Raw genomic sequence first — 16,517 nt, 5'->3', positions numbered from 1 at the left:
AAACACAATGATGCCAATAGGCACAATGAACACAATATATGACAATAAAAAACAAGAGTACTCTTGAAAATAAAAAAAGAAGGGAAATGTGACCAAAAAATGTCCAATAGCGCAAATGTAGGAGGCAGTGAGATGTGGGAGGAATTGTCACTCGATAGGTAGCAAATGACTGGAGCAATAAATGGGGAGAGGTAATTGACCCGTCAGATGATAGATTGCGGATGCAAACGTGGAAAAATCAGGCTGATATTGACCTCTATAGATGGCGGGTAAGCAAATAGCATAGGCAAGGGATTAAGGAATGGTCTCACCAAAGGATGTAACCACGATGACCACAGGGGTCTCCGCGTCCCTCCGTCAGCACACCAATGAAATCACGCTGGAGATGAACATGTGATGCTGATCCGGGTAACACTGGAGACGCTGTTCCACTTCCTGGATTACCCCCTCACACAAGACAGCTGTATTCGTTCAAATTGAATATTCACTCGTGTCTCTGCTTGATGTCAGACTCAGACAGACAGACAGACAAATGCAGCCTTCCACTTTGTTCCGCCAATATAACTGAAATAGTTGCTCTCACTCCTCACATGCGATTAGGCACTCCTCTCACAGTCAGCTGTCGGACATTGATGACGCGAACCTACGCCGTTTCGTCAGCTCTTCCGCCGACTTCTTCAAGGGTGAATTTTAGGGGATAAGTGGTGAACCTTTATAGGGTTGACTTGAACCTGATAGGTTAATTAGTAGGAAGCTTCAGATGTGAAACACAAACAAGTTTTTTAAAACTTGGTGGGACCTGAATGAATATATATATAGCCATATATCCTCTTGGCTACTAATCTACCCTGCCTAACACATAATCCCTGGTACCAGTGCAGGCAATGTTAGAGTTAATCTGGGTTTTCCCCTACAGTAAGAGGCTTCCTTGAGTGACAGGTGGGGTGGGCTTAGGGTCTGTGTGCTGCCCTCTCAGGGGCTCAGACTTTAGACCTTCCCCCTGGGTAAAAAAAGGGTCTGCAGAGTTTAAATTTGGTTGTTCGGGATCTAGATTTTCTTCTAGAGTTGAGTGTTGGAGATAACCTCCCCCTTGTGGGGGTGGGACAACTATCCTTATTCTACCAGGGAATAAGGTTGCTAGGGATAGACCTTTGGGGCCTCAAGCTCCCTGGGTTGAGTCCAGGGACCCATCCAAGTGTAACAGTTGTATGCTGATCAGTTTTAAGAACAAAGACTGCTCATGTTTTATATAATCCTGACTGAGAGTGCAGTTAATCAGGGGAAGTACCAGAGATCTTATTCTAAAACAATTATGGTGCTTTGGTTCTGTTTTGGCCAAAACTCGATTTCTAAAAGTAAGAACTATTAACTTGAAACACCCAATTGGGACTAGCTATCTGGTATGGTCAAACAAGTTAACTACATACTGTACAGTAAATTACTCTAATTTCTGATTTACAAATGGTAGCAGACAGGTCAGATAGTGGTCAATCTCTCTCTAGAGTAACAGATTAAAATTAAAACATATATGTATATTTAATATTTTAAAGCCGTCACCATATGTACGGTAAAGGTGTGTTAATTGTTTGTTCAGTTGTTCTAATCAGCTGAAATTGATTGACTTGTTTACAAATAGACAGGAGACTGTCTGGGTGGGGAAAAAAATAATATCTGAGTATTACCCAGTCTCAGGTAACCAAGTCCAAATGGAGGAATCGAAGTGGACTAACTGACTAAAACAAGTCAAATGGTGGAAGGCTTGACCATGCCTCATACCAACTCCAGTAACATAACCAGTCAGACTAATTATTATTTGCAGGGCTTGACAAATTACCCCAAAAGCTACTCGCCCAACCAAAAAAGCTACTCGCCACCTCGCCCCGCCCCTAACCCCACCCCTAGCCGCCCACACTGAGAAAAACATGGAATAAATTCCTAATAAGAACTAATAACAACATTCTCTTATTTTTTTATTTTCAAGAGTACTCTTGTTTTTTATTGTCCTATATTGTGTTTATTGTGGCTATTGGCATCATTGTGTTTGTTTTAATCTGTTCAGTCACCTAGCTTTCCTTGCTTAATTAATAAATGTTCCTGTATTTTATTGCTATACAGGATTGCGCCTTTTTTCTTTTATATATATATATATATATATATATATATATATATATACTGTATATATATATATGCACTGTATATATATATATATATATATATATATATATATATATATACTGTATATATATATATATATATATATATACACAGAAAATATATATCTACATACATGTATGTTCCCCAAACTGAAGTCTGTATTTTATTAAAATCCAGTCAGCTGTGGGAAGAAAACAAAAACCATTGCATTAATAAAACACTACTCTAATCCTGTTTTAGGCACACTTTTGGAAATGGAGCCAATAAGCCTTGGTTTGTAATTCGATCTTTATGAATTCGGATTTCTTACAATTAGGCAAAATCATTGTGTTTCTTCTATGAATGATTGCCTATTGCAACACTGTAATGACCTTCACAGTTGGTGAAGCTATATTGATCTATCGTCCTTTAATCTGTTAGTGTGACTGCTCTTGTATTCAAATACAATATAGTTACAAACAATACACAAAACAAAATGCAGCTGTGATGAAACTGTTTACATGCCTACGTTTTGCAGCATTTAGACAGCACTCCAAGGCTTTCTGGTGAGTAGAGCCCTAATTGTACTCGCCAACATTCAGATTTGTGTCAAATAACTCAAACTCAGGACATCATCCATTCTGCGTTTCTTAGCCACAGGCTAGCTGTGTGTGCATAATTTTTTTTAATACATATATTTACTTGGTCTAGCGTTTAAAGGTTATCATTTAATCCCCTCCATTCTCTAAACACCTACCAAATGGTATTCTACAGTTCAACGTAGATCTATATAACAGTAAAGTGGCTGCACAGACTGGTTCATGGAAATCTGATGATTTAACCTATCAATTCTGATAGCATCATTACATAACTTACCTTTTATAAACAAAATGAATGAATTCTTTCATTGTCATAGAATTCAAACAATTATGCGTTTAGGGCATGGGAATGAAAAGAAAAATACGGCAAAAATGTGTAGAAAAAATGCATTGAAACATATGTTGAAAAAAGATGGAGAACACAATGGTAATCACAAACAAGTATCTTGAATAATATTCAAGGGAATCATAATGAAATCAATCTTGATGAGTTTTCACTGCTCTCATGGGACCACAGACGTGGAAAGAAAAGAGAAGAAAAAACGGACATAGCGTTATATTGCCTTTATAAATATGGAAATTCAGTGATTAACTTAATTCCATCACACTCGCAATTAAAAAATGTAAATAAAATGTTTAGAGCAGTGGCTTTGTAAGCACAGCACTCCTCACCACACCACACCGAAGGGAGGTCTCTGCTACTTCCACATCACGTGCTAGTTCTGATCCGGTCTGGCGGCACTTTGGCTCTCTGGATCTCTGAATGTCTGGAAGGTATTATGCTTACAGCTGCACAGTGTCAGTCTGTGTCAATAACGCTCTTATAACAATCCTACGCGTTTCGCAAAAAGCTTCTTCAGCGATAATGGACAGCTGCATGAAACTATCCCTAATATACCCCACTCTCAATTCCCATTGGATGACAGATAAATAGTTAAAAGAGAATATAAGAAATATGGTAAGCATTTAAACACATATACATTATAAGGGCAATTGAATGAATAAATAAGGGAAGATAATGCCTATAAGGAGACGTTCCTACAGTACCCTTGCATGGTAAGAGCAATTAGTATAATAAAGTAAAGTCATATAACAATGGTCACAATTGACCCATTGGAAATGGTGATAACAAGATTATGTCTATAAAAAACATATAAAACATAGAATTGTTCTCACCATACATAGAACTCGATTATATTGTTTCAACTATTACAAGTACTTCCAAAATGGATAGATAATTGAATACATATTAAATTCCTAGCCAGTGTTAATATTTTAAAAGTTATCACCAGTTTTCATTAGTATTATAATTCACTTTTAACTACTTTTATGCATTATTTATTAGGAGCCCTTTACCACATTTATCCTCAATGCAAATGAAGGCAAATTTGACCATTCAGATCGAACATTTTCTGCCGTGGCAAGATCATGGAGAAATAGCCAAAGAGACACATCGGATGTAAAGGTAAGCATGTGACTTACATGTTTGTCAGTCTGCTGGTACTAATGTTACTTTCTTCTGATGCTTCCATTATTGTTTACATTACTTTGCATTTTTCAACAAAATTGGGGCCTGAAAATATGTTATGAAATTCATACTTGACTGCATACAAAATATGCAAACATTTAATTTCCACACAAACAGTATGAGGGGGAAAACATTTTTACCAGATACTTGTAGAAAGCCAGTGCCCAAGTAAGTGCTGGCACACAAAAATTGCACTACATTAACACAGTTTGTGCTTCACTATAACACTATATAGATACTCTGGTAACAGATATTTTAGGAAACCTTTCAGATAGTTTGAAGCTTAATTTGAAAACGTAATCAGTAATTTTGGAAAACTCCTTATGTGTGAGAAATATGTACATGCAATACTTGGGTTATATTGTGTTTGACTAAACACACCCTATCTATACCCAATAGAAAACATACATTTATTAGCTATATACTGTAATGTTTAAAAATGTAACATATGGTGGGACCTCTGAATCATTTTTTTTTTTTTGGTCCAGAATTTTTCTTGTGTTACTTAAAGTCGCAATCCTGACAACAATTAATATTTTTTAAATATTATTATTTTTTTTTTTTTAAACGTGTTTGGAACTTGGGCGTCCCCTGGAGCTGACCCACATGATTGGTATCTCAGGAACTACATTCAGTAGATCCCAACTGCTGAAGTTACCGGTGTTATTTCCTGGTTTGTCACAAGCCTTTAAATGGCCTTCCAATAGGAAACCACAGCAGCTGAAGTTGCGGATTCCAGTGGGTTTGCAAGTTTTGATCTTCCATTTTACTGCAGGGGCAGCAGCAGCAGTAACATCGGGTTCCCCAGAGCTGAAAATAGCGCTAGTCAGACCTGGAGGACCCACTAGTTTCAAAGCTGTTTAAAAAAAAAACACGTAGCTTGGTTTGGTGCCTTAAATTTACAGTTCCTGTATAGGGGTGTTTGGCAATCCTTTCCTACCCCCCACATATAATACAATAAACTAAGCCCTCCTTCTCTGAGAACCAACTTCAGTAGGTAAAAGTCAGTACTTTTCTGATTTATATTGAAGGTTTGAAGCACCTACTTTTAACATATTGAAGGTTTGAAGCACCTATTTTTAACATATTACTGTTTAAAACAGCAATACTAATTTCCTTTACTTCTTTATATATTTAAAGCGTGTGACAATATGGCAAAGTTTGGTGCTCCTGTTATAAATCTGTAAAAATACTGCTTGTGTGCCTAACATAATGGCCGCCTTTCAGTTTCAATTCAATCCTTCAGTCAGTGTAACTCAGCCGTTTCAATGTATCCTGATACAATGGTCCTAAGGTACCATTATCTATTGTTACAGTTTGCAGCTCAAATTGCTGGGAATATTGGCAACAAATTATCACAGACAGCAAAGTGTTGCAAAGATGTTGCACTGCTTGGGAAGTGGGCTAAAGCCTGTTATATAAATCAAAGGATGCTTTAAAACTCATTAAAAATGGCATCAAGAGTTGAATAATAAAAAAAATGCAGTAAGTATTATCTAATACTACAGAACTGATTTAAAAAAAACACTTAGGATTTCACATTTTGCTGCTTTAATGTGACCTTGTTTAACCATTTCTGGAAATAACTATGAAGTCCTTGTATCAGTAAATCACCTATATAATTATCATTTTCAAGCAAATGTAAAATGCTAGTAAGAATTATCGTAGCTGTTGAAAACAATTAATGCTTGTTTGATGTTGAGTGGTAAAGGTTTTCTGCTTCTATTAAAAATTCTGCTTTAATTTAGATCAAATGTTTGTGTGACTGAGAAAAGCCCAATAAATTCTGCTTTCCTGCTGCTAACTCAATATTTGGTCTACTCCATAAAACACAGCGGGAATTGAATTTGACCTTAAAGTGTCATATTGTTGCAGCTCACCCAGCACTGAGTTTCCATTGCCTGGGGCAATTAATAAAGCATTAATGACAAGATCCATTTAAAATGTGGGCTTTTCTCTTCAGCTTTAGCTTTTACTTGACTGTGCCTGGGGATATTATGCAACAATACACATTAGATTAATCCAACAAACATGAATTATTATGAAGCAGCTGAAGAGTTGCAGTTATTGCTTCGACTGCAAAACATGCTGGTTTAATGAGCATCTATTATGAAACATAAAAAAAAAGGTGTAACATTAAAATCCTGTTTTGTTGTGGGACTTGTATCTTATTGGGCCACACTGGCCTAGATATTTACCTGTATGTTTTTTTTTTTTAACTTTATTATTCACATTATATGTTTAATATATTTAAAATGTTTTACCAGGATATATACATTGAGAAAAATACATTGCATGTGTGATTTCAAGTTTCACGTATGTCCTGAGCTTGAGACAATACAAGTATTGCAGAAAGAAATAATAATTTGTAAGCCGCTAAAGGAATATTCACTTTTCTAAAGTTTGGGGGGAGAGGGGGTATTTTTTTACTTGATTTTATTACGTTTTTCAGAGCAACAAATAGAGGGTACAATAGAAAGAACAATTTTATTGGCAAGCAAAACTATCCATGCATTCCTAATCACTGAGGCACACCTTCACAAAGCTAGACATTCAAATTGGATTTCTTTAGTGACAGGGATGCCTGGAGGTTATTTATTTATAAAATATTTTACCAGGAAGTAATACAGTGAGAGTTACCTCTCGTTTTCAAGTACGTCCTGGGCATAGAGTTATGATGACAAATAATACATGGTTACAAATACATAGATACATTAAGGCGTTCTTGTGTGTAATACCATCTATATAGTACTTTACTGTATATCCGTTTTCTTTGATAACGGTATTGATCGATGATCTAGCAATTGACTCCCATATGTCACCCCTGTCTTAATCATTCAGGGGTTCTCAAATGTCTGTCTCCCACTGTGTCTTAAATGTAAATGGATTTCCTCAATTAATCTTAATATTGTTTGGATTAAAAAAAATTGAGATTAAACCATTGTTCAATAGGGAAGAACCTGTAAACAAATGCAAAATATGAATTTGAAGTGGCCAAAGGTGGGTTTTGTGATTGAATAAAGTGATGGGTCTGCATCTAACAGAAAAGGTCTTGATTTGGATCTTCATACTCTTACTATATCAAATGTCTAAACCTAGCTACCTAGAAACAGGTCTCTAGCCCTACAAATACCATTTTTTTTCCACCATAGATAATCCAATTTGCACAGCTCAGATCAAAGGCAGCATTTATATCGAGTTTGCAGCTTATAGAATTATATCTCCACTGTACCTCAACATCATACACTCCAGCACCAACGACACTCGGATCACAATTGTCATCTTCCACAGCCCACTCACCTATGCATCATATGGAGATTAGCATAAATTAATGATGGGGAGTAATAATTGGCAGTGATGTTAGAGCTGCGTCACGCTCCACGTGACTTTCATATCTAGTACATAGTCTCTGTATCTCCATCTCGTTCATACATCTTGCACTATAAGACATTACCATCCCATTGGATCATTACCCAATAATATATGGTCTTGTACTTTCACACAATAACACTACCACAGCAGAAATAATTATACTTCATACCCTGTCATTTTATTTGTTTATTTTTAAACATACACTTATGTAAACATTTATTGATGTGTGTGTATATACATATATTACAATTGCAGAAATAAAAGTTAAGTTTTAACCGCCTGAGAGTGCACCATTCAAATGTGCTTCTTTTTGGGGTAACAGTTATCCTTCTAACTGTTGTCCTTTTTTAATAAATTAATATATATTATCTACTGTGCATGCTATGTCTTGTATATAATGTATACCCCCTGTTCACTTATGTAACTGTATTTGCACCATGTATTATTTGTCATCTTAACTCTATGCCCAGGACATACTTGAAAACGAGAGGTAACTCTAAATGTATTACTTCCTGGTAAAACATTTTATAACCAAATAAATAAAGCAGGTCCAACTTGGTGGCAGCAGGAGATGCCGGCGCTTACAGAGGCCCCACGTTTCACGTGATGACATCACAGCACTGGCGGAGTTAAGAGGGCCCATGCACCCACAGTGCACCTGACCCGCCATATTCCCAGCCGGCCCTAAATCCAAGATCAATTATATTTAACCCAATTTTGAAGATTTTCTGTTTTCTTTTTAATTAGGTGAGGAAAGAGGACCTCATAAAATGAGAACAGCGAGAATTTGTTAATTTTATACTCAGACAGGGTAACGCAGAATTTTGCCATCTAAAGTCAAAATGTATAGATATGAATTTAACAATGTAATTTGTTAATTTATGTTGGGAGCTTCTGATTTAGTTATTATGATGAATTATTAATTTTAAAACCAGAGATCCCACCCAAAGCTTCCAAAACATGAAAAATATTTGATGAGTCAGAGTTCGCAAGCGATTCTCCAAAGTTTAACACAATGTGCATTACAATTTCTCTTAATATAATTTGCGAAATTCTCTAAAATTCACTTAATGAGATCTATACATTTGTTAAAGATTCTTTTACGATTACCTTAATTAGACTATAAAAAGGGCACACACACCATGTTTTGATCACTGGCAAAATTGCAACATTAGCCGTTTCAGGCTTGACGAAAAGACTAGCAAGTAATCCAATTTGTAAAAAAAAAAAAACACTTAAAAGTTTGCTAATGCATTTTAGACAGTTTCGTACATCTCAGGTTTACATCACACACATACACTATGAGTACGCCAGTTTTAATTAATGTGATCTGATCCCTTTAAAAGGACAATAAGCATGGCTCAGCAACTGCATGTCAAGAGCTGGCGGTGTTTTTTTCTTCAATAATATGTGGTTAATACATTATAGTGATTTTTAGTCAGACCTTTTCTCATTTACTATGATGACAAGCTAAATAATACAAAAACATTTTCCTCATATTGCTCTACCAGTGTACACAGTGCTATTGATAGAGTATTGCAGGCACAACACGTCACTGCCCACAAAGCTTACAATCTAATTTTACACCTGGGGCACAGGATGTAGTGGCTTCTTTCTGGTCACAACAGATGTTAACCCTGGGATTCTAACCTGGTTCATCTGCTTAAAAAAGAAAACCGTGTTCTTACCACTAAAATACTCCTTCAGCCTTTGAAAAATACATTGAACAATGACTACCCTTAGTGATCCTTTTCAGCAATACTGTGCATCCAACTTGGCAATGTTACAAATATATGTATAGTTAAAAATATATGTATAGTAAAATATTCTTTAAGTTGGTCAAATTGATTCTTAGCAAGATTTTTTTTTTTTTTAAATGTAATCAAAATAAAAGTAACTCCTTGAGCTGGTGATATTACATCTTTTGACTAATGACCTATAAATGTGTTCCGTTTGGTTTTGCTGGGCCGCAGGGTTTAACATGAGCTTCTGTGGAGTTTTGTTTAAGAATTCTGTCAAATGTTTCCAGCAGTTATCACCTGAGCGCCAAATATTAACATGTTTATGCTTAACTGAGCGGTACAACAATACTATCACAATTATTATTTGTTTGATTAAAAAGCTTGAAACGGGATATTTAGGTCCTGAGGCACAGAGAGATCTATGATTGGCCACAAAGAACTGCAACTGAGTAATAAGAAAGGGGGCTCCCTCTTCAGTGGCCTGCACCTCAAAACTCCCCAAGGGTAAAAGCAGAAAACAAACATATCTGAAATGTTTTTACTCTTGTAATTTTCTCATTCTTCATTGGTAATGAGAACAAGCTGGCCGAAGAATAATTGCTAGTAGAATGACCTTTCAGAAAGCGAGTCACCCGGAAATGACCTTAACTTGGTCAGTCAGCTCACCGCTTCCCTCCCCTGCCCCCTTCCTACATTTTCTGTAACATTGACATCTAAAGAACCTACTGTTAAGCACTAATCTGGCCCAAAGCCTCTAAAATTGTTATAGTACTTTCTGGATATAATTTGTTGTTGTTTGAAAGGGTAGTTGTGACAAGATGTCATTAAGGTGATATAGTGTAAATTAATACAGTTAATGGAGGTGACCAGGTCTGACTTAGTGACCCGTAGTGAGACTCATTCACAATTAATGGATGCCAAGGGATCAACTTTTAAAGGGAAAAAAAATATGGCAGCTATAAAACCTCATGATAAATTGTTAGGAGAATGAAAAATGCCTCCATTGGATTTCATTTCATAGGGTGCCCATAAAAACAGTAGGCTTTTGTAGCAAAATGTATTAAAATGAAATGTCAGGTTTGATTCAGGAGGTATACAATTTTGATAGCGATAATAGTAGTGTTCTATCACTCTGAGACATTCTTGAAAGTCTCTCTAATTTCTCAACAGCTTTGGCCTGTCACAAGCCTGTAAATTCGAAATGTGTCTCCTACATAGCATACTATGCTATTAACTATACTTTAGGGTTTTAATAAAGCTATAGACGTAAACTTAAGATCACATTTACAGATGTGGACTGTCGGCTATCATATGCTTTATAGCTGATTCTGCACCTCTGGATGCTCTTATAACTTACTTTTTTTCAGCTGGAATGATTGGGAAACAGGGTATCAGTTATCCTCAGCTATTTATATAGTCAATAGTTTAGTAAGACTCATTCATTACCTAAGGGTATCATTTATTCTTTATTTCTATTAAATGTTGTAACCATCCATGTACCACAACATATGGAATGGTGTGTGTACAGTATGTATATATGTGTCACATTATATACTGTATAGTTGTATTAAGTAAAAATAGCTGTGATACTGCAGAGTAATAGGTGATAACTTTTTTATTTGGGCTAACATGTTATATTATAAAACAAGTTTTCAAGAGTTCTCTCTCTCTCTCTCTCTCTCTCTCTTCCTCTAGTCATCAATACTGATTCATAAAGATTTGTCACGTAAGGCACACCTGTGAGCACGTAACTTGCATATATGACGAGGGTTAATACACAACTATCCAGCTGATATATTCTTCACTTCACAAAGTCCCTTAAATTAATATCTCCCCTCAATCCTTCACGAACAGAACACCTGTTGTGAGCACGTGACTTATATATGTGACAAGGGTAATACACACAGCTAGCTAGCGAACTGGCCTTACACCTACGCAACATACCTTAAATTAGTAATACCTACCCTCAATCCGTCACAATACATATCTTAACTCCGCTGCCACCACCACAGGACTTATTAAAATGTACTTACAGAGCCTTTAGTCTGTTTACTATGAAAACTATGCAGACACGCAAATCTGTTTTAGCCTAAATGTGTCAGAAAATGTCAATTGTTCTCTACAAAGAGTGCAACAGTTCATATCAGACCCCAAAGAATGTGCATTAAAGGTTAGCTTTAATATACAAAAATACAGTGCTTACCAAAAAAGATTATTACAAGACCATACAGTATAAAATGTGGACAGTTACTTCAAATAAAAAGGATAAACAAACAATCCAATTTACGTTATCGTATAACCTTGATCAGATCTTTTCCCAAAGGGTCTTGACTGGAAATTGAGATTTCCCATGTTCCAGCTTGAACAGTCCTTTAGTTTAATAGATTTCTATGAATTATATTTGATATATATATATATATATATATATATATATACATATATATATATATGCAAATATAGCTGTATGCTCATCTGCATGTCTTAGGCAGGTCTGCAACCCCGCCTTTCCCCATTATCACCCAGCATACAGCACTTCCACTGCAGCAAGGGATTCTGGGAAATGACATGCAAATGAGCACTCAGTGTCACTTTTTGCCTCAATAACCATTTTTAACATGGTTCCCTATAGGCTTAAGCTTGCTGCATGGTCACAGCTTTGAGCACAGCCAGGGTTAAGGTGCATACCCAGAAAACCACCCACAGATAGCTGTTTCGACCTTGATGGGTCTCATCAGTGTGGGGTTGATTTTACTGGGAATGCAAGAGAGGCTATGGGATAGGCTAAACCATAATACTGAGTTACGTTATGGTGAGTAAAAAAAGTGACAAAAACCCTCCACAGGAAAGCAAATATGCAAATATAGCTGTATGCTCATCTGCATGTCTTAGGCAGGTCTGCAACCCCGCCTTTCCCCATTATCACCCAGCATACAGCACTTCCACTGCAGCAAGGGATTCTGGGAAATGACATGCAAATGAGCACACAGTGTCACTTTTTGCCTCAATAACCATTTTTAACATGGTTCCCTATAGGCTTAAGCTTGCTGCATGGTCACAGCTTTGAGCACAGCCAGGTGCATACCCAGAAAACCACCCACAGACAGCTTTTTGTTTTGAAAATTCTTTTATTATGCAGCAAATCTTTACAACAAGATTATAACAGTACATAAATCATTTTCCAAACGAAAAAAAAAAAACTCGACGTTAACAACGGCGCAGTGCATATCCCACACAACTCACATACATTTTTATTAATGGTTTCCCCAAGAGTAAAAAAACTGTGACGAACACGGCGGTGCAGTGCATTTATACGTATGCACCGCACCACAGACATGACATATAATACACACATTATCTCTAACTTTATTGCACAGAAAAACTTTTGGGGCGGGGGAGTAAGGGGGGTGGGGGTGGGGAGGGGGGGTGTTTAGTCCTCCTCCTCAGGGCCGTCAAAGATGGAATAGTCCTTGAGCAGGCTGTGGAGCAGCCTGCGACAGTCCTGTACCGACATCCTCTTCTTCCCCTTGATCAAACGTTCCCTGGCGAATAGTAAAACGTCCTTGAAACAGCACATTAGACGCCAACCGGCTTCGATTGCGTCCTCTGTATGTGTTCCTGTGAAAAGTCCGTGGAACACCGAGTAGTACGTGACGCACTTCCTCGGTATATAATCCTTTAAGTCAGTGTCCAGCGCGCGCAGCAAGGCCTGCGCAAAGGGGCAGTTCCAGAAGAGGTGTATGATGCTTTCCTCCACTGGGTTGCACCTGGGGCAGTGCCTCACGAGGCTGAGTTTACTCTGGTACTTGTCTGCATTCACAGGGAGTCCCCCGTGTATGGCCTGCCAAGCAATGTCTTTGTGTTTGTTCATTAGTCTTTTCGATGCCACATTCCTCCACACTGTTCCAAAGGTGTTGGGGTGGAGACCTGGGACCGATTCCATGATGTCTTTAGCCCTGATCATTTTGTAGATGACCTTGGGCTTCCACAGGTCTGGTTTTACTCCCTCCAGATTGTTCTGCCTCACAAACTTCTTCACGTCCTTGTAGAACCAGGGCGTGCGCCAGCTGTAAGGGATGGAGCTGTCCCACTTGTCCCACCCCAGTGCTCTCCAGAGCAGCAGGAGTAGGAGGCGGGACATGGAGTAGCCAGAGGAGTCTTTGTCGCAGTCTCTCAGGGTGATCCGCACGCAGTTGCTTACAAAGAAGGCGCGCAGCATAGTGGGGATGTCGGGGATTCCTCTACCCCCGTTGTGCGGCTCTTTGTACATCACCTCGCGCTTTCCCCTCTCAAACTTGGCCCCCCAGACAAAGCGGAACACTGCCATGGAGATCTCCTGGCAGGTTCTGCTCGAAGGCGGGTATGCCTGGGCCACGTACTGCAGGACAGGGAGGATCTCGTTCAGCAGTACCAGCTTTTTCCCCTCAATGGTGAGGGGTCTGAGGCGCCACAATCCGATCTTCTGCTTCACCTTGTTCAGCCTCTCGTTCCAGCTCTTCAGGGCAGCGGCCTCGCTCCCCACACCAAACCAGACTCCAAGGATTTGAATGAGGCCTGCTCTGATGGGGAAGGGGAGGGGGTCGGCAGTCAGGTTCCAAAGCCCAAATAGCTTGCTCTCTGACTTTCCGCAGTTGACTTTTGCTCCTGAAGCTTTCCCGAAATCCTCGCACGTCTGGACCAGCGTCTTCACCGACCGGCTATCTGCGCAGAAGATGGTGACGTCATCCATGTAGAGCGAGCACTTCACTTCGCGTCTCTGGGGTCCTGGCACGACGATCCCTCTGATCTCTGCGTCTCGTCTGATGCACTGGGCGAAGAGCTCTATACAACAGACAAAAAGGAGAGGTGAAAGAGGGCAGCCCTGCCTAACCCCTGAGCGGACAGGGAAGGGGTTAGTCTTCCATCCGTTCATGATCGCCACACTGCAAATGTCAAGGTACATCAGGTTAACATAAGAACAGAACATCTCCCCCATCCCATACTCACGCAGCACCCTGCCCATGAAATCATGGGAGACACGGTCAAAGGCCTTCTCCTGATCAAGGGTGACCAGGGCCGCGTGTAAACGGCGGTCTTTGATGTAGTGGACTGCGTCTCTGATTAGGGCGAGGCTGTCTGCGATCCTGCGTCCGGGGATGCCGCACGTCTGGTCTGGGTGGATGATCTGGCTGATGACCTTCTTCTGTCTGTTCGCTAGGACTTTTGCTAGGATCTTGTAGTCCGCGTTCAGGAGGGAGATGGGACGCCAGTTCTTGAGGTCGCAGATGAGCATACAGCTATATTTGCATATTTGCTTTCCTGTGGAGGGTTTTTGTCACTTTTTTTACTCACCATAACGTAACTCAGTATTATGGTTTATATATACTGTATATATATATATATATATATATAAATAACAAAACTATTTCCTCCAAAGAGCAAACAAGAAACAGCACTCAATAGATAATGCAAAGAAAACCTGTATTTAAAAATACAAAGCACACTTAATCCAACGTTTCGGTACAGAAAGGACCTTCCTCAGGGGATATATAAATATATATATATATATATATATATATATATATTCCAGATTAATTAGCTAACACGAACAAATTAAGAATAGCAACCTCTATGAATGTATGTTATTCTAACATAGAGTATACAGTATGCTGTGCTTTAAAAGATGAGAGATTGTTTTAACAGAGGTTAATACTTGTTCTACAGACAGAGACGGAAACCCTGGTGCCCCTGTTTCAATGAGATGACAGTAGGTTCGAGCAAGGGCTACCGAAAGGACAGGTCTACTAAATGTAACGCATACATTATATAGCCAATGATCACAATGAGGGTAATTCTATATATGCCGTACATCGCCAGTAAAGTTTATGGGGATTTTCAGCAATGTTGGACTATAAAGAATTTACCACAAAGGCATGAATTTACCTGAAAAACCTAGTCTGTTGATGGCCATTGAGGAGGTAATTTGAACCAGCCTGCTGCAAAGCAGTATAATGGGGGACAAAGGATGAATGTTAAAGAAGACCATAAGAATCGATGTAAGTACATGATATAACATTGCAAGGGTAATATACAGCATAGTATCAGAGAGGCTGGTGGCAGCATTCGAGTTGAGTTGATTAGAGCAAAGACTGTAAAACAGAGCATAAAGATTGGGGAGGTGACTCTCATTGGTGGGATGAGTTTCCTTTAGTTTGATGTATCTAGGTAGAATTTGACGATAGGGAAAGTAGTATGGTATGGAATGTAATGGTATGGAAACATAAAACCGTTCAACACAAAACTTCACGGAACAATGTTTAAAGTTGTAAACGAGCTACAGAGGAGGCATATTAAGGCAGAATTAAAGGTCATACATCTTATTTCTGGGTGTGTTTTCTAGTGCTTCCAAGTTGCTTTTAGTTAGATCTGGAAGGTGCCATGAGAGAGATTTTAAGGTGTGTTTATTTTAAGATAAAGTTGTTTATATCATGTAACCTGATGCTTTTCTGTAGGTGAATGCTATTGTAGACAATGTTGATATACTGTACACAGAAATATTTTTTTTTACATCATAAAAATAGAGCAGAATCTGCCTATATTTCATGTATTTGATTAGCAAAGACAAGGAATACATGTTTGGAGGTGTATGGTAGATTCTGAGATATGTGAATAATCTTTTTATTTGAGGTGTATGGTATAAGACACATTTGTCATATATGTGCCAAAGCGTACAAAAGGCTGGTGAAATTTGGTGTAAAGGTGGAAAGTCTGACTTGAATAAGAACAAATTCAAAAAGGAACACGAGAGTTGTAATTAGATTGTGCTAGTAGCAATTTTGAACCAGGAAAAAGTAAAATACTTCAACATTTTGGAGCATACTGTAAAAGAAACGGGTTATTTGAATCCTCCAGCACAGAGCATGAGTAGTAAACAAAACTATGCATGCGACCTAATGAGTTGAGGGCTAATAATACTTTATTGCAACTCTCATATAACCTGTAACTATTTTAACGGTTGTTGCATGATTTGACACATTTTGATTGGCTCTGTATAATTATGAAAATAATAAGTGAGAAAACGGTAGAAGCCGTTTTTGGAAATTCTTAAGAATCCCTGCATTTGTGTAATCAATATTTCAGCAAAATGGGAAACCTTTGCCTAATGTC

General features: G+C 38.3%; 1 protein-coding gene across 12 annotated transcripts in view; it reads left to right on the top strand.

The window, feature by feature from the left end:
* NBEA (neurobeachin) overlaps positions 1-16,517 on the top strand; it is a 714,827-nt gene that overhangs the window by 644,933 nt on the left and 53,377 nt on the right. For all 12 annotated transcript variants that reach the window (XM_075592121.1, XM_075592113.1, XM_075592110.1 and 9 more), the window contains one exon: positions 4,078-4,197. In XM_075592121.1, coding sequence (XP_075448236.1) covers positions 4,078-4,197 — 120 coding nt within the window. The remainder of the gene's footprint in view (positions 1-4,077; positions 4,198-16,517) is intronic.

The sequence above is a fragment of the Ascaphus truei genome, chromosome 3 (genome assembly GCF_040206685.1).
Source record: "Ascaphus truei isolate aAscTru1 chromosome 3, aAscTru1.hap1, whole genome shotgun sequence".
Lineage (NCBI taxonomy): Eukaryota > Metazoa > Chordata > Amphibia > Anura > Ascaphidae > Ascaphus > Ascaphus truei.
This window is presented reverse-complemented; position numbering and strand designations above follow the sequence as displayed.